This window comes from Anas platyrhynchos, chromosome 1, assembly GCF_047663525.1.
Source record: "Anas platyrhynchos isolate ZD024472 breed Pekin duck chromosome 1, IASCAAS_PekinDuck_T2T, whole genome shotgun sequence".
In the NCBI taxonomy this organism is placed as follows: domain Eukaryota; kingdom Metazoa; phylum Chordata; class Aves; order Anseriformes; family Anatidae; genus Anas; species Anas platyrhynchos.
In genome coordinates this window covers 179,314,584-179,333,025 of record NC_092587.1, presented here as the reverse complement: position 1 = coordinate 179,333,025, position 18,442 = coordinate 179,314,584, and the positions used below count along the sequence as shown (strand labels likewise).

At 41.1% G+C, this 18,442-nt stretch overlaps 1 protein-coding gene across 1 annotated transcript; it reads left to right on the top strand.

Moving 5' to 3' along the window:
- Positions 1-2,273: 2,273 nt before the first annotated feature.
- C1H13orf42 (chromosome 1 C13orf42 homolog) lies at positions 2,274-10,871 on the top strand. Its single transcript, XM_027471233.3, has 3 exons — positions 2,274-3,375; positions 6,717-6,867; positions 8,097-10,871. The coding sequence occupies exons 1-3, from the start codon at positions 2,962-2,964 to the stop codon at positions 8,336-8,338; spliced, it is 807 nt and encodes a 268-aa protein (XP_027327034.2). The 5' UTR covers positions 2,274-2,961; the 3' UTR covers positions 8,339-10,871.
- Positions 10,872-18,442: the final 7,571 nt, after the last annotated feature.

Here is an 18,442-nt window from a genome sequence, read left to right as displayed (position 1 = left end):
AATTATCAGCCAGCTTAGATATGGTAACATATTCTGTTCCCAGTGGTGAGATGGGAAGAGACCTGTGATCTGTGGTGGCTGAATTATAATTGCCCTGCTATTTACTTAAATGGAAGCACTCACAGATACAAGGGGACTTGAGTTTGACTTTAAATAAATAAAGCGCTATTCAGGAAACATGTTTGAACACAAATGCCCTATAGGAAGGTATCTTGAAAAGAAGTAGGACATTCCTCTGCTTATAAAACACACTAGAGACATTTGTGACCTTTAAAGGTATCCATAATTTTGCCCTCTAACTTTCTAAATCCATGGAGCTATTTAAATTACAGTAGAGACTCTGAAGAAAACAGATTAATGTTAATTTTTACAATCAGAAAGGAAGATTGTGTATTCCCACTGCTCATAACCAGTGCACAGAATAAAATATTCATGTCTGAAATAATTGTAAATGACCCTTTATTACACCGAATGAAATTCTGGTATATAATGCAGCTATTATATTGACTCATGCATTTATTAATTCTTTCTTATTTTAAAACTACAATGAAAAATGGGAACCATGCATACATTGACACATAATGAATGTGGCGCAGCAAGCTTATTTTTAAAAAAAAGGAATGAAATGTACTTGAAAGTGAGAACCCTCTTAAGAGCTTGAAAATTTTACTTATTTATTTCTTTTTAATCAATGAGATGTCATCATATGCTTTAAGTACTTTGTTGAAGGAGGACAGGAAAATCTATGGCCTATGTGGAATGTTTTTCAAATCACAGTGTATGTCATCATTTTTACTCTTCACAGTACATAATGTACCTTCTTTTTCTCTTTTACAAACAGAAGCCTTTTTTTTTTCATATTTTTTCATTTGCCTTATAGCTTTTCATGAGTCCAGTTGAGCTTAGAAATCAGTCACTATTGAAAGACAATGTCTGATCCTATAAGCAGGTGCTTTGTGGAGTTCCCATTGCCCTTACTGACTAGAGTCATTGCCAATAACTCCTTGAGCTTCCACTGATTTTATTCATTTTGTTTGTTTGTTTGTTTGTTTGTTTGTTTGTTTGGGTGAAGTGAGTACAAGAGTACAAGGTCATTTGTAGGCTGCCTCTCTAAGGCTTGTTGGTATTGTGTCATGTCTACAAACATAGACCCAAACACCAAATCAAGTCATTGATGACCAGAATTTTTCTCCAACTCAGATGTAATTTTCAGAGAGATCTCATCTCTTTTCATAGTTCTAATGGTCCACACTAGCATAAATTCAACTTCATTTATTACCTAGCTGTAGGATAGAATGGGACATGGTGAGAATACCTCTGTACAGGTACGAGGTCTTAAGCAGATGAATACATCTGAACAATCTTTAGGCTGCTCTCAACTGCAGCAGGAAACATATCTATGCTAGTATTAAAAGGATGAAAAAGTGCCAAGAAGTTATTTTGCATATTTTTTTCATTCTGTTATAAGCACTTTCCAAATTTAGCTAAAAGTGAAAGGGATGAAGTGCATGTTTTAAGAAGGTTACAATATATGTTTAGTGCCTGGTGGATCAGAGTGCTTGAGGGAATTAATGCAAATTTATATTAGAAGATACCTTTCTTTTTGAGATCCTACAGCTCTTAGGTTGCATAAACCTTCATTTGACACTTCCAGTATCGTTAGCAGAAGATTGCTCAGTAAAGTCTGGAGGGTGATATCCAAGGCCTTTCAATGTAGTTATTTTCTCAAACATCTAACATTTGAGCAAGATGAATTATGAAAGCTCTTCTGAATGTTTTAAATCTGGACATTCTTGTTTGCTTTAGAAGAGGTGTTGAACATCATAGTGGTGAGAGATGACCAAATATACTCTCTACTTATTTCTAAAGCATGTATCATGCCATTACAAAGTCACGAATGCTAACAAAAGCTTTCTTTTTCTTCTTTCTTTTTTTCTTTCTTTCTTTCTTTCTTTCTTTCTTTCTTTCTTTCTTTCTTTCTTTCTTTCTTTCTTTCTTTCTTTCTTTCTCTCTCTCTCTCTCTCTCTCTCTCTCTCTCTCTCTCTCTCTCTTTCTCTCTCTCTTTCTTTCTTTCTCTTTCTCTCTTTCCCTCTTTCTCTCTTTCTCTCTTTCTCTCCTTCTCTCCTTCTCTCTTTCTTTCTCTCTTTCTCTCTTTCTTTCTCTCTCTCTTTCTCTCTCTCTCTCTTCCTTCCTTCCTTCCTTCTTCTTTCTTTCTTTGATAGAGAAGCATTTTAGAACAGTTTTACTTTACAGCATCTCTTAAACAGGGCAACTTTGTATTGAGTGTAATAGACCCTGACATCTGAATCCACTTTGCTCCCGGTAGTGCTGTGGTATCGGGTAGCTGTAGCCATCTCCTGGTTACCACAGGGTGAAACCCAGAGCGACTTCTGAATTCCACCCGCCAGAAACCATTCCTCCCCACTCAGCCTTTTGTTCCTGTTGAGGCTGATCTGAAGGAGCTCTTGCAGAGAGCACAGGGGGGGTGCCCTGCACCACCAGGACGGGTTTGGATGCTCCGGGGACCTCGGGAGGGATCCAGCACCATGGAGAGCGCCGGGCGCCCTCCAGCCCTCGGAGCCGGATGGTGACAACGAGGGGACAGAGAAACATCAGGGGGCAATTTCCATCTCGACGCTGATGGTTTGTACGAGGAGCCGTCAAACAGAAGGTCAAAGCATGACGTTTGGCCTCCTGTGCTATATTTTAATCCGAGGAAAGGACTGAGCTATTTTCCTGACACTAACGGAATAGAAAACACGTTTCTGTGTTCATCATGCTCTTCACATCGCGTTAGACTGAAGGCAAGCGAAGCAGTAATAGATTTTTGTGTCCTCGTTACACTAAGTGACAAATTCGTCTGGCAGCTGAGGGCAAGGGTTGCAGCTACTGGTTACTAGATCTTGGATTAAATTAAGAAGCTGAAAGAGACGAGGTATAAAGGGGAGGAAGCAACACACTATGTTCAAAAAGATCCATTCTATATTTCACCCCAGCTTCCACCGAAGAAATGTGACAGATGACATCCCTTACTGTGATGGCACAGGTTCTGCTGTCAGATTGATCCGCAGCAGTTCTATGTACGTCCTTGGAGGTGAGCAGGAAAAAGTTGGTGAATCACTAAAAAAATGCAAAAGTACATCCAGCATCGACTCTTGCTTCCAGTCAAAAGAGGAAGACAGGGACTGGATGTATTCTAAGACTCAGGACTGCTTGAAGTACTTGCAGGATCTGTTAGCCTTGAGGAAAAAATATCTTGACAACATTAATAACTTGAAATCCATGCATAGGACTGCAGATTCCCCAACATCCACAAAATCATCCAAAACTGGAAAGAAGTCATTTCTTCTACTTCCTTCCAAAGAGTCTTCTAAGGTAATTCTGAAGACCTAAGAACTTTTGTCATGTAATTAGTCCTAAGCTATGAATCAATTAGATGTATGACTTCTGCTGATTTTCTGCCTTACTGGTTTCAGCTACTTGTCTTTTTATTGTTACATCATTTGGAATACTACTAAATACCTTAGGATTCTTTCTGAGTAGTGTGAGGTCAAGTATGAATGACTGATAACAGAAAGAAATGTATGTGTTTGGAGGTGTGTGAAGAGAAAATAAGGAAAGAACTATGAGAGTATGGGAAGTATCTGAAAACAAGTTATGAAAAAGAGATCAGCTCTCTCAGTACTCTGACAGGCTACTTAAGTGCCTCAGAGTTCTCCTCTGTGGTTATTTAAAGCTTTTTAATGACCACAAGCACAGTAAATCCCTTGGTTTACTGGCAGCCTTTTCATTGGCATAAAATTACTTACAGAAAATAATTGTGAATTCTTTGAAACAGCTACAGTTTTCTCTGGTCAGGTAGCTTGTTAGTGCTACATTTAGCTATGGTGCAAGCTCTACTGATAGCCAATGAAGAATTCTTAGGGGTTTCTTTCTCTGTTAATTAGTAAGCTGTCGAGTAGTTGTGAGGCAGACAGTGTAGTTCTTTACCCTTTGCTGTAATGACACTGAAAAATAACACTGAATTTTTTCATGCAGATTATTTCCATGTATCCTAGAGAGAAAAGCAATTCAAAGCTTCCTCATGGCTGCCTTTTACAGATCGCATGTCACTAGACAGTTCAGCAGTTAATTTGACCATGGGCTTGATTCAGCGAGGAAAAAGGAAAGAACTGCAACCAGACCTGCTTTGGCAGCAGGCTCACAGGATACCCAGTGCAGCCTTTGAACTGGATATTAGCAGGGAAAGTGGGAAGAAGGGACATATGGCTGACCTGCTGATTAATCCATGCGGACTTTACCAGAAAATTATTTCCACATTTAGATGTTCTGTCACAGCATAATGTCAGAATGGCTGAGGCTGAGCTCTGTTGCAGGCATTATTTAACCAAAGGACAAAACTCATGTTTTTACAGCTAGATGGCACATTTTTTTTTCATTTTACTTCTTGATTTAACATCCCTTCAGTCAGCGGGAATTTTTCATTTGGTTTTATTGGGTTTTATGTCATCTTTTTAATGCTTTGAGTGGTGATTCTCAGAAGCTGGGAGTAAAATGTGGGAAATAACACTCTGCTCAGGGGGGCTGGAGAAGACAAATTTTATAAAGACGTTACTATTTAGGACTAGGAAAACATCCAAAGAGAATGACTGAGATATAGGAGAGTGGTTTGCTGGTGCCATGTGCCAGGCGACAAATCTCAAGACTACAGATACACAGCTTATGAACTGACTTTTCATACCATCACACAAAGGTTGGCTTGATACAGGGGAGATTTACAGCATGCTGGCTCCCCTGATGAGCTGAGCAGTGATGTAAAGGAGCAGAACATAGCTAACCACTAGATAAGGGGGGAGAAATGAATGCAGAAGAACGCTTAAACCAGGAACCAGAAGGCTGAGAAATAGATTCTGCCCAACTAGGCTTCAGGTAGCATTGTGACTTTCTGAGATTTGCCACTGAAAGTACCAGTTAAAAAAAAAAACACCAGAAGTTTAACTCAGGTTTAGCAAATATGTTCATCTCCCACAGGCTGAGGCTAGGAGTGCTGTGATCTCACTGTGGCCAACTAGCTCTTATGCACCAAGAGCCCTGATACTGGGTATCATGGTAACTCTATGAGCCTTCACCTCAGGAACATCAAAAGGAACATATGCCACCCAGTGAGTTATTCTTGCTGACATAAATGGCAGGGCCATAGCTGTACCACCCTGACTTTGCAAAAATTAGGAAGAGGTCAAGAAGACTTCTAGACCATCCAGAATACTCTGTTTTGTAACTCCAAGTTTTATGTTCATATACCACAAAGTTGATTTTATCAGCAGGCTTGAGTGGCTTTGTCTCTCACTACCTGTTTTTGTTAAATTACCTGTCTTTAGAATTCCCCCTTTTTTCCACCTACCTGTTGTATAATTAATAGGAATGTGCTTTGTTCAGACAACATTGTCCTCAGGGTGGTTTTAGTCCAGATGCAAGTCCCAAAGCCTGGACTACAGGCTGGTTGTGGATTCAAAGTTTGCCTCTTGGTGCTACTGAGAAAAAAAAAAAAAGAGAGGTGTGTCAGATGCTGGAAGTACACAGACATTTATGTAGAATGTCTTTTAAATAGTAAGGGCTTAGTTATATCAACCATCACTGTTCTCAGTCAATGTGTGGTAGCTGTTCTCTCTTAGCTCTACAGAGTATGTCAATCATCCCATAATGTCAGGAGGGGAAGCCAACTCATCTGTCTGCCTCCACCATCCCACTAATGGGGAGCAAGTTGGCCCTTTAAAGATGTGATACAGCATGTATTTTTTGCTTGTGTACTTGAAACCCAGAACAGTACTTTCCTGACTTGGAATTGCTCTGGCGACATGCCTCGCTTGGGTTGGAATGGAAAATACACAGCCCTTCACTGGGCAGAGCCCCCATGAATGGCAGAAGGGTTCATCCCACATGGTCCTACAGAACTGCTAACCGAGGACTTTATGGCTGCTTCAGCATTTATTGGCAGACGTGTGCTTTTTTATCAAGACAGGCTCCTAATTTTAAAACCCGTGGCTTTCCTGTGGGAATTATCACAGTGTTGAATGACTCACATTTTAGCACACGCAGTCCTTTTCCATTTCAAAAAAGACTTTAGCAATTTAGATCTGGATTCATCTCATCTAACTTAGGCATTTTAATAATATGCTTAAATTAGTAACTAAGTTACCCCATGATCCCTTTGCAGTTAAGGGACAGAGCTGCCTGCAGAGGGGAATTCAGCCTACCTAAGGTCTGACTCATCTTCTGAAGGCACCAGAGCCCTGTATTAATTAGAGAAGGAACCCTTATATGACTACATTTCTAATGTGTGTGTCTCATTAGGTGCCTACTGCTAGGCAGAATAAATTTGGCCACAAAGCACAGCTGTCACCTAGCCACCCAATTAAATAGCTTGATAAGGGGATTCTGAGGGATTTTATAAAATCCTGCTGGCAGTGCCCAAGTGGAAGATGTTTCATGTTGAGCACGTAACAAGATGGACACTTGTTAGGCTGCTGGTCTGCTTTCTTTGATGGCTGCTCTGGAGTAGTCTGGACCCATATCCCTTTCTGACAGCTTGAAATATGGAACCAAATACAATCTTTGCAACTTCCTTATACAGTTCGCTCATTAAGAGGTAATTTTGTCCAACCCTCAGATATTTATTTATTATTATTATTATATATATATATATTTTTTTTTAACAGGCATCTACGGAGAGAAGAATAGTCCCACAGCACAGTTCAGATATAAGAGAAGCAATAGCATTCTTTGACTCGGTTATTGCAGATCTGGATTCAGAGAGATGGCGGAGAGTTCCTGACACGGATTTGCCAAACGTGGATGTTGATTTTGATGGTAGGGTATAAAACAGTCAAAATATTAATACTTCTGGTGTGCGACAAATAGAGGAAAGAGTGGCAATGTAATTCCACGTTTGTTTATTTAATGGATAACATTTTCCTTCCAGAGTTACTTCCCAAATCCAGGAGTATTACATGCATTATGTGAAACTACAGTAATACTTTGCTTGATCCCTATTGAAAGGGTGTAAAACTTTTATTTGTGGCCATTATGTGAGCAAATGCAGTACATGGAGTGCTAAGGTACTGTTTGTCCTCTGCTCAGGGTTAAATTCCACCACCGCATCTCTACCCTGAGCTGTTCTCAGAGAAGAGCTATGAAAATGTCTCATTCTCATTTTTCTCATTGAGAAATCACAGTTTCATAGAATCATAGAATGTTTTGGGTTGGAAGGGACCTTGAAGATCACCTGGCTCCAATGTCTCTGCCATGGGCAGGGACACCTCCCACTAGACCAGGTTGCCCAAAGCCCCATCCAGCCTGGCCTTGAGCACCTCCAAGGATGGGGCACCCACAGGTTCTCTGGGCAGCCTGTTCCAGGGCCTCACCACCCTCTAAGTAAAGAATTTCTTCCTTATATCTAATTTAATTCTCCCCTCTTTTAGTTTAAAGCCATTCCCCCTTGTATTATCACTACACCCCCCTGACAAAAAGTCCTTCCCCAGCTTTCCTGTAGGCTCCCTTTAAGTACTGGAAGGCGGTGTAAGGCCTCCCCGGACCCTTCTCTTCTCCAGAGTGAATAACCCCAGCATCCATCCCAAATGGGTGGATGTTTACTCTCTAAATAGCAAAAAAGAGTTCCCTTAGAAGTTAGTCTAAATAATGGTATGTTGCCATAAGAAAGAATGGAATTACCTGACTAAATGAAGAGGTTCCCATCTGAACTCGTTATCCATCTTGTATAATCAGTGGAGAGAAACCGACTTTCCCTTTGTTTGTCTGTGCTTTGGCTTAGACTAAGGTAAATACCTGAAACAGGTCAGGTTATTTTTGCCCTAAAAGAGTGTGCAGGACTTACTCTGACACATGTATTTGCACTACAGGCATTAAAATATTAGATAAGATGAATCCCACCCCAAGTGACATCCTGAAGTGTAAAGAGGGTGAAACCTATCAGTAAGCTTCTGGTTACTCAGGAAGGACCCAGAAACCACCTTGTTCTCTTACTGTACATATGAATGCTGGCAAACTCTGTTAACTTGGGATTATCTTCTGTCTTTCAGTTGCTAAGAGCACACGTGAGCACAGTTTACATTCAAACTGGATCCTTCGTGCTCCCCGCAGGTACTCTCAAGATACTGCCCAAACAGCCAAGGCTGCAAATCATTCTCAGAGAAACAGCCAACGGAGAACCACTGGCTCTAGGAAGAGGTTGGAAAGACATCCCATGTACTTGCCCAAAGCGGTGGAAGGAGCATATAACACATTAAAATTTAAGCCCAAAACACATAAGAGAGAATATTGAAAGAATATTCCATCTTCAGCTGAAGACAGAACGTATTAAGTGAGGCATGGAAGAATTGCTTTTTTTTAAAAAAATAATTAATTATTTATTTTTTATCCCAGCCCATCTCTTGCACTCTAGAAGTCACATGTGCAGTCACTGAAGGTTCTTTGTGTGGGATGTACTTTAAGCCATGGCAATTCCAACGCTGGACTCATTTGAGTGTTTAACTCATTGAGTTCATTGTGCCTAACAATACTGCTTTGTCGTTCAGCTTGAGGGGAACTCCAACCTGACAAGCCTTTTTGTAGTGCTGTTATTGAAAGCAATGATTCAGAGATTGTCTGATGCAGTAATTTTTATTCAGACTCCAGTACTGCAAAGCAATTCAGCTAAGACATTGTGATCTTTTGCACCAGTGTTTGCGTCTTCAGAGCGGGAATGCAGAATTTTCTCCATTTTTTGCATGTGAAAATCTGTATGTGCCATCATTGACTCTGTGGTCTGAAAATATACAGCAGCATTGAGGTACAAGCAGGCTGTGGTACAAGCAGAAAAGGTTGCAGAGAATCTGCATTGGGAGTCTAATGTTTCTTTGAGGAATTGCTCCAGGGTGTTCTGGAAAGAAAAAAAAAAGAAAGAAAGAAATACCCAAACTATCTTGTATTCTGCTTACTACTGGGAATCATTCTGTCCTTGGATACAATGCCAAGGGACAGTAAGCATGCATAAATACATGCATAAATGTGTACAGCTTTCTTTCATATGGTAACACCCAGATGCTGAACGAACCATATCCAAATGCTAGGAATACAGACAACACAGTGAACGTGAGCTTAAAATCTTGGAGAAGAGCACTTGGTGAACAAATTGAAGGAGATGTTGTTCTCAAGGGCAGAAGATAAATCATGAGCAAATTCATTGCATCAGCATTAAATTACAGCCAGTATTTGGATTTCTGCTAGCTCATCATTAAAAACTACATACTAGGAAGAACACGGTCTAAAGCTATTCTTCTTCAGGCTCTTTTACCTTAGAGGTGGTATGTGTTACATGTGATATTTAGAATTGTTAAGACCCATACTCTGACTATTTTACTGATGTACAGCAATGTAAAAATGCAAAGAATGTGACGTGAAGCTAAGACCCCGTGGATGTATTAACTAATGCTCTCCCTTCAGAGGGAGCATTACCTCTCAATACCTGAACTCCTACCATAGGAGTCAGCCGGAGCCACAATCCCCTGCTCAAACTTTGCCTTAAGAATTTGCTAAGATGTTTGGGATCAAGTCGATGTTAACTTTTTCATCTGATGTTGAATTGGTTGTTCACTGTGACAGATCATGGCAACGTTTGTATGACCAGCTGGTGATTTCCTTGTGATTTCTTGTTTCTACAGTTGGTAGTTTTTGTGCCCACAGCCTTGGAAAAATTGCCTGAGGCACTGGCCATCCATGGCATCCATCTGGAATATCATAACCATCATAAAGCTTGTAAGCACTATACAATATTTGGCGGGTGGCAATTCTGCTGATCCTGGTCCTTGTGACTTTATTCAACCAGCATTTCTGCCACAAGGTGGAAGTACCTCTCTCAGATCTCACTCATCAAGGACACTTTTTGTCATGAGATAGGAGAGTGCCAAAGAATATATGCTCCTCTATTCGCAGCTGGCATCTCCTGTTGGATTAAAGCATTTTGTTTATTTTTCTAGTAGAGTTCGTGAAGGGGAGGGAGGAATTGTTTCCGTAGTGCTTTAATCCTGGAGGTGCTTTTGTCACTCTTAGTGACTGTCTTAGTGACAGTCTGTATCCTTCTGAAAATAACCAGTTAAAACAACATCACTAACACATCTTTGTGTAAACTAAATTTAAATTAAGGTCTGGGTTTTGCTTCCCTGCTGTTGGTGCTTCCCACAACTAGTCTGCGTACAGATAGCATCACTGCCTTTGTAACTCCCCAGTCCTGACCTGACTGCCCTGACCTGGGCATTGCAACTGTCTTTAGAGTTGTTCTGACTTTGACGTGGTCACACAAGGCCACTCACTTCAGCCAGATGGGAGAGGCAGAGCACAGCCTGCTCCAAACACAGCCCCCTTGCCTGGGGTACCTCAAGGTTGCAGCTCTGCGTGTGTGTGAGAAAATGGGGGCTGCTGCACTGTTTTGGCAACTCTGACACCCTGAAACTCCTCTCCAAGCAGAATCTCACATCAAAGTTGTGGAGGAACAGTTTCCCTAAGTGTGTGGTCACTTTTTTTGCTACTGGGACATGAAACACAGAGAGATGCTGACAGAAAACCTCATCGTCATTTTGATGGACTGTAATAGAATTAAATGTGCATAATTAAAATACTGATGAAAGAAGAAGAAAAGGTTTCCAATGGTGTTCAGCCCTGGGGTATACTTTGTATTCATAGTGCCAAGGTTTTACTCACTGGAGTAGCTGATCTTTTTTGCTGTTGCTTCATGGATGCACTATGGTGTGCAAAACCGGACTGCTTCAGCATGTTTGAGCTTCCCTGTAACTTCTTGTCCATCCTTAAAAAGCTGAGGTATTTCTGGTCATCTCTCTGTGACAGAGGGTAAGGGTCCCCCTGCTGTCCAGCACACAAACTCCAGTGTAAAAAAAAGGATTGCTAATTTTGTCTTGGATACTTTCTTCTTCTTTTTAATTTTTTTTTTCATTTTTTTTTCTTTTTTATTTTTTGGTTTCCTTTCCTTTTATTTTTATTTTCTTTTCTCAAAGCTCACTTCAAGCCTATTATAATTTAAAGAAATCTTAATTCAAGTAATCAAGAAAAGAAAACAAAGCATTTTCTCCCTGAGGACATTTTCTACCTCCTAGTCCACAAATGCAGGCTTCTTTATTCTATTCTCTTTCAGTCATCTGAGGCCTCGTGTACTCTTCAGATGGACATAGCTCAGCTCCAACAGGGTAGGGAGGTGGGAGCTGGAGGTTCAAACCCAGAAGATGACTGTTCTGCTACCTTAGGACAGCCTTGTTGGGCAGAAAGGGAGCAGGTGAGAGGAAAGAGAAACATTTCCACCCCCTGTGATGGCTGCCTCCTCAGAGAAGTCTTTCGTGTGGATGGAAGTGGCCTCTGTGTTACCCTAAAACTAAAATGTGCGTCTGCCTAGCACCAACTCCCTCTAGGCAGCTTTCCAGTAAGTTTCCAGGAGCAGTTGGTTGGCATGTGAAGGTGCCTGTTGGCTGCTCTGACTTGTACCCTTCAAGGCTTTGGAGACAGAGCTGTCTGCTCTGGCAGCAAAGGGAGTCCCTTGGCTTTGTGTAGGCCCTCTAAATTACCTTGATGCAACGTGCGGTTATTTTCAGGTAATTAATTAAGAAGCTGCTACAGGTGCCCTGATGATGCAAACTGCACAGAAGAATTATTCATGACCGGCAGAGCTCCATATGACCTAGATCCCTTGCAGAGATTAGTAGTGAGGCCTTTCAGTCACGTCCCCAGGCTGTGACAATGAAATGAATAAACCCAGGGCATCTATCGATGGGGGTCGCTGTATGTGAGCGTTCCCCACAGCACTGAGCTCCAAAAGCTCTTTCCCAGAATGTGTTGGAGTAACGGGCAAGATCATTAGGAGAGTATCTCTTATTTCATTGTTTCAGATCCAGCTCAGCTGAAGTAGTGGGGTATTTCAAGTTCCTTTACCTAATGTCATTGCTGACCACTGGCCTCTGGCTATGAATTTCGGTGACGCCACAACCACAGCTGTCTGTGAGAAACTAGACACTGTGTGCAGAAACCCAATAACTGGAGAGAGATGAAGTCTGTTGAAGAAGTCATGTCCTAAGGGATTCAAAATCATTTTATTTATACTATCCTTCTGTGTTGAGCAAGTTGGTGTAACCACAATGAACGTAAGTGAGCTGAAATTGCAAGTGTCTTTGGCAGACATAGAAGAAATATAGGCAGCTAATGGAAAGTTGGCAGCCGGACAAGATGTGCACTCTGGTTTGAATCTTTCAGTGCCATAAAGTTACAATGAAGGCAGAAGGTGTCAGCACCGCATTAAGTGATGCAGGAAGCCCTCCGAGGTAATGTATAGCAAAGATATACGGTTATCTGCAGCTCAGGACTGAATGGGCTGTATGAAAAATATTAGATTAGCACCTAGTGGATGTCTGCAAAATTTTCACAGCTGCAGGGACAGTCCATAGCTCTTCATGGGCAAATTTCGGACAATTCCTGTTCTGTTTCCATGGTGGAGCAGGTCCACAAAGAGAAAAAAAAAAAGCAATGTGAGGATGGCTGGTCACAGCAGGCTATGTTTAGGGGGCTTTTGTCACATTTTGGTCTACTAAGTGATCTGTTAAAAATTTATCCATCCTTTTTAAGGCAAGACCAGGCACCAATGCTTAAATGGCTCAGTGATTCTGATACCCTGACACCTGTCAGAAGATGAGAAATGAGGTGCCCAGTTAGAGAAAATGCAGAGAATATATGGAATTAGAAGTGATATAACCCACTTTTAACCCATTATTTTTTTTTTAATTATTTTTTATTTATTTTTATACATGAGAATGAAAAGGGAGCAATCCCTCAGCAAAAAGCCTGTGGCCAGTGCTAGAGAGGCACCACAAATACCACGGAAGTGAAATGTGTGATCAAGACTAAAACTGTCACTAGTAGGTACTGTGAACTGTCACTTATTTGAGAGCAACAGCTCTTGAAGAACATTACTGGAAATGCAGCTAAAACTGTCCCTTGGCCACACGGTGGCAGTTCATTCCTAGCTATTCTGCAGCCCTCCTATTTCTGTGATCAGCAAGAGAATTGAGGATAAAAGGAAAATGGGAATGTTTTGTCCTGCTTCATCAACAGAAGTTAGTGTGTGTATTTGTTATGCACTTCTAAGCTGTTGAATTGACAAACACTTGTTTGGCAGTTTCCAGTTAACATTAGCTCTTTATATGAGTTTATTCTTCCAGGGAGATTATTTCCTTAGGAAACAGATAACCGTGACATCACAGGAGACACCAAGACCTCAGTAAATCATGTCTGAGATGCTGACCACTTGCTGCATCTGGAAGCAACTGGCCAAAATAATGTAATTGCCAGAAAGTATTCATTCTTAGGCACAGAAAACACAGAGAGGGTTTAAAACTAATAAGCAGAGGATTTGAAAATTCAAAGTTTAGTCTTGAGATAGGCCTATATTAACATGACCTGATTTTGAAGTTTCTTCCAAAGCCCGGGAGAATCCATGTATGGGATTACCACCATCTTAGGTCCTGTAATGCTGTTATTCCAGAATTTGTTAATCCAGGCAGCTGGTTAATCAAAAGCTAACCTGCTCCTACTATTGTGGTTTCCAGATAATTTTTATGTGTTGTGCATGCACTCCAGACTCTTTGAGGACTTTTTTTTTTCCTTTTTTTTTTTTTTTTTTAAATGTCCTTACACAGGTTATGACTACACACTGGCAACATGAACTTTCATTAATTCAGATGGTTGTATGGTCCCAAGGTGTTCAGATTAATAAAGTTCCCTGCATTAATAAGGCACAGGTATAATATCAGTGCTGGAACTGCTTACACATAGGCTTTCAGTCTGGACTTCTGGTTTGTTGTATGACATTGTTAACTAACAAACACGGTATGGTTGTTTTCAGATACTGTTATGGGGAGCAGCAAAGCGAGAAGGGGGATAGATAAACAATATCTTTTTTATTGTTTGTAAATTAGATAAATAGATATTAAGCTTCTTTATACCTCCATCTCATTCTTACTCTTCAGTAGCTTCACTTTTCATTTTCTAATAGGCAGAAATATTTTTTGTCCCCCTCAACACAACAATATAGATCTTTGCTGCACTAGGAAAGTGAGCAAATCAGTCAAAGGACTCCAGTGTGAGCAGAGCTGAGCTGTAATTACAGCTGAGTAAATTGAAGTGAGTGTACTTGGGATGAGATTTTCAGCTGTCCTTAGTGGGATTTTCAAAAATCATGTAACCAGCATCAGTGGTGACTGACAATTGCACTGGTGCCTGTTTGCTTTTGGAAAAGATGGTTTTGAGCCAAGCTTGAGCAGCTCCACTTCTAGGAATGAAATTAGACTGAGATAAGTCCAAAATTAGCCCAGTCTGGCTAACTTTAGGCCTTGCTAACTTGAAGCTCTCAAGTAGTGCAATTCTGAAAAAAGGAATCATCCCACACCTTTATCAGATTTCCACAGCCCTTGCCACCCTCTTTGAGCAACGCTGTTGGTTGTTACTGATGCTCCCTTGTAACTAGTGCCCTAAGGATTTGTTGATAGTGTTCCTAGAAGTGCAATTACTCACAAAACTCAATTTTCTATGAAAGCCATGTGAATATGACAACTGCTGCTGCTCTTATATTCACACAAGTATGTCCGAAGTCTCTTGAAAAAGTACCCCTGTACTTGATTTGGAAGAACAGAGACTGATCTCCCTTACTTTGGCAGGTCCAGAGCTCTTCTGTTGACTTTAGGGGGCTGAAAGGAACCAGAAGATAGGAAGGAATTAATTTACCTAGTATAGATTCCAGGATGAAGAGTTTCAGTTTGAACATTTCATTTTTAATCACAGTATGGGTCATATATCTCATACGGTATGATGTCTTACGGTGACAAAGATCAGCGTGACTTCCAGGTACAGCTGGTACACAACTTGTGGAGAGTTTCTGGTCAGCTAAGACTGGGCAGGTAGTGGGCTGCCTTTGACTGGGTAGATATGCACCAAGATACACACAGATGGACTACATTTCATCTGGCTCAACAACAGCACTTCAAAAGTGAGCAGCATACTTCCACAGTCCATGGGTTTCAAACCCATTCTATTAAAAATAATATCCACCCCATCCCCAACATCTCCTGAGCAACTTCAGATTTTCACCCTGAAACACAATTCAGACTCAGGCTAACAAAAATGCTTTTCTCTTTGTTTTCTTCAGAGCAATATGCTCTCCTGCTCTCCTGGGAAAGGAATGGCAAATAATGTTTTTGTTTTTTCTTTCTTTTTCTTTTTTTTTTTTTTCAATTCACTGCCAGTCTCTCAATCCTGTCTACCATCAGCTCTAGACATTCAAAACTGAAGTACTACTACAAAAAAAAATAATTAAAAGAAACAAAGAAGAAAAGAAAACTCACAGTGTGCCAGAACAGCAACAAGCAGGAGCAACTTGGTCTCAGCTCTGTAAAGAGCTGGGAGCACCTGCCTTGCAGAAGCTGCGAGCAGACAGCCAAAGCATGGTAAGCTTCTTTCAGCATCACTGCTTAAGATGAAAATATGCGGTGAGAGAACACTTTAAAAAAAAAATCAATAGCAAGCTTTGTAAGTCAGATTTAAATGCCAATTGTGGTGTGGTTTTCCCAAACAAAATAGTTGCTTTTCACTCAAGTCTGATATGAGATCCATTAATTTCCTTTTTTTTATTCTGTCAATAGTTTTGCCATATTGGTTCTAAAAGGGTTCAAATTACCCAGAGATGATTTTCTTGTAACTGTCTTTAATTACAGTCTGGCTTCGAACTTTACTATGTTTTCCTTATGGAAACTTGGAATACTGATGTGAAGAATTTAGGACTGGGGGTCAAAATGAGGAGAGCCATTAAAAAAACAAATGTACACAAGACGAGGGCATTGCCGTTTTCTTTAGAGGGTTGCCATTACATTTTAACTAGTGTTTCAAGAGCTCTGTTTTTCCCCTTTTATTCCATGAGGTATAATATGTTAATGTTTTCCCTCCCTTTACTATGGATTTATCAATTCCTGTCTGAAATCTCTTATTATGGAGAACTTTGGTAAAGGGACCTGGGAAAAAAAAACTTGATTACATATTCTGTCCTCCAGAAGAGAAACACTGGTTCTGGATGGGGACTTTTGTAATGGGACTGAAGGGGGTTAAAATCTGATTACGTAGAGGAGAGGATTATCAAAAGAACTGGGGCCCCCACAGCTCTGCACTTCAAAATTATAATTAATTCACAGCAGCCTGTGCCAAAATTCAGTGCTGAGTCATATCCCCTTAGAAGCTGAGCGGATTGTGCTCAGTGTAAATCAGGAAACAACTCAGAAGAAGCAAAGACATCCCACTTCAGCAGTGACAGATGCATTTATCCATGAGATTAATAGTGCCTTTACCTTCTGCCAGGTTCACCTTTTCCCTGTGGGATTTCAGTTGTTGCATATGTGTTGGACATGCTGGACAGAGTCCAGCAGAGTGCCACAAAGATGATGAAGGGCCTGGAGCACCTCTCCTGCGAGCAGAGGCCGGGAGAGCTGGGACTGCTCAGCCTGGAGAAGAGGAGGCTCAGGGGGATCTCCCCCAGGGCTGGGAATACCTGCAGGGAGGGGGAAAATACATACTTATGAGGGATGTGGCCATTAACGGGAGGGTTTCCTGGACCAGTGAATGGGATGGTGAGCCTCTGTCCAGGTAACCTTGTGCTATGCTTCTATCAGATCTCGTAGGTCTTGTAGAGCTGCTGGGACAGTGTGCACACGTGTGTGCATGTCCATGTGTGTGCACAAAGCCAGGAGCCGTGGCTCCTGTTTCATTGACAGGAAGGATGATTTCATTAACAGACCATAGGAAGTACATTTGTAGCTCAAAACAACAACAACAAACAAACAAACAAAAAACCAATGACCCACCCCCCCCCCCAAAAAAAAAAACAAAACAAAAAAACAACACAAACCCACAAAACAAAAACAAAACAAAAAAAAACAAATAATAAAACCAAAACAGAACAAAGAAAAAAAAAACAAAAAAAAAACAAACACAAATCCTCACAAGGTTCACAGCATGTTAACAGAGCCTACTACTTTTTGGACATACTCTTTGTTCAGCAGAAATGTTCAATAACAAGTCCGTGGCAATGGACATGCTAGAAGTGTCGATACTTATGGAAAAATGAGCAGAGACCTTTCTCACTGGTAATTTTTGAAACAACAGCTTCAGCAGCTGTAAGGTGGTTTGCATGGCACACAGCTCTGCTCCCTGAGAAAGAATTTCCATCCCAATCTGCATTGCTTGCCTTAATTATTAATATGAAGACTAAACACAGACAGATGGCAAAATAAACTCTGTTAGGTTGGTGTGAATCTGAAGTTCCTTCCACCAACATAACTGGGAGCAGATATTGAGCCAAAACATATAGAAAGCTCTTGATGTGAGTCGGAGTTGTCACAGTTTGTACAAAAAGATCCGAGAGTCAAGTTCTTGGCCTCTGGGTACTGTATATCAAAACGGAGTGGAAGGTGACATTTGTGGAGGTTTTCTGGCTCCCTTCAGCATGCACACACATGCTTAGGTTGGGCCTCGCACTCATTCTTGTCTGAATCTGGCAACTTTCTTTCTGTGCTAAGCCGATAGTAGTTTTGTCATTCAGATGTTTACTTGTGTTGTGCCTGTGAGCACGCCAGAAATGCTCAGACTCTTCTGCTTGCACTCAAATTTTCTGCTCTCAGCCTCTGAAATAGGTTTGCACACAGTGTGTTTTGTTCCTCCTCCTTCTGTCAGTACAACGGAATTTCTCCAGTAGTGCCTTACTGCATTAACATCAGGAGAACAGGAGGAGAAATGTAACGATAGATATTGGCTGAAACACAAGAGCATGCAGAGAGAGAGCTAGCTGGTGTAAGAATCCTCTATGAAATGTAAAGAAATGCATGCACCTGAATTCCTCTGGAGCAGGGTATGTGGGCTCACATTCAACCTGTGTAACTCTGGTTGGCACAACCCTTCCCATCTAAAGATTTATGCATCTAGTATAAGCCATGCCTAAGCTCCCTGTGCTCAGCATGGGCTGAGAGCCATTCATACAGGCTGTTCATCTCTGAGGTAGCACGGGTAGGATGAATCACCTTCTGAAAATGCCTTTCTCATGGTCTATAAAAGGACTCTCAGCAATTAGCTCTGATTTACATGCATGGCTTTTAGCAACCCAAAGTCAGGTGGAAGGAATTGCAAATCTTTTCTTCGCAACACGTGTGAGATCTTAGAGCAATATGCCATTCAGCCAGATGGCTGAATATCCACACGTGCTTGAATCCAATGCTCCTGGTTGTAAGTGGAAAGGAGTCATATGCTTAAGCATACTATGGGCAGTCTGAGTACCTCTGTCCCTACCTCCTTAGTTTTT

Excerpts from the sequence above, each read along its gene's own strand:
- C1H13orf42 (XM_027471233.3), top strand. The coding sequence starts at position 2,962 with ATGTTCAAAAAGATCCATTCTATATTTCACCCCAGCTTCCACCGAAGA. Across the intron at positions 3,376-6,716 it reads CTTCCAAAGAGTCTTCTAAG|GCATCTACGGAGAGAAGAAT; the intron begins GTAATTCTGAAG and ends TTTTTTTAACAG. Across the intron at positions 6,868-8,096 it reads CGTGGATGTTGATTTTGATG|TTGCTAAGAGCACACGTGAG; the intron begins GTAGGGTATAAA and ends TCTGTCTTTCAG.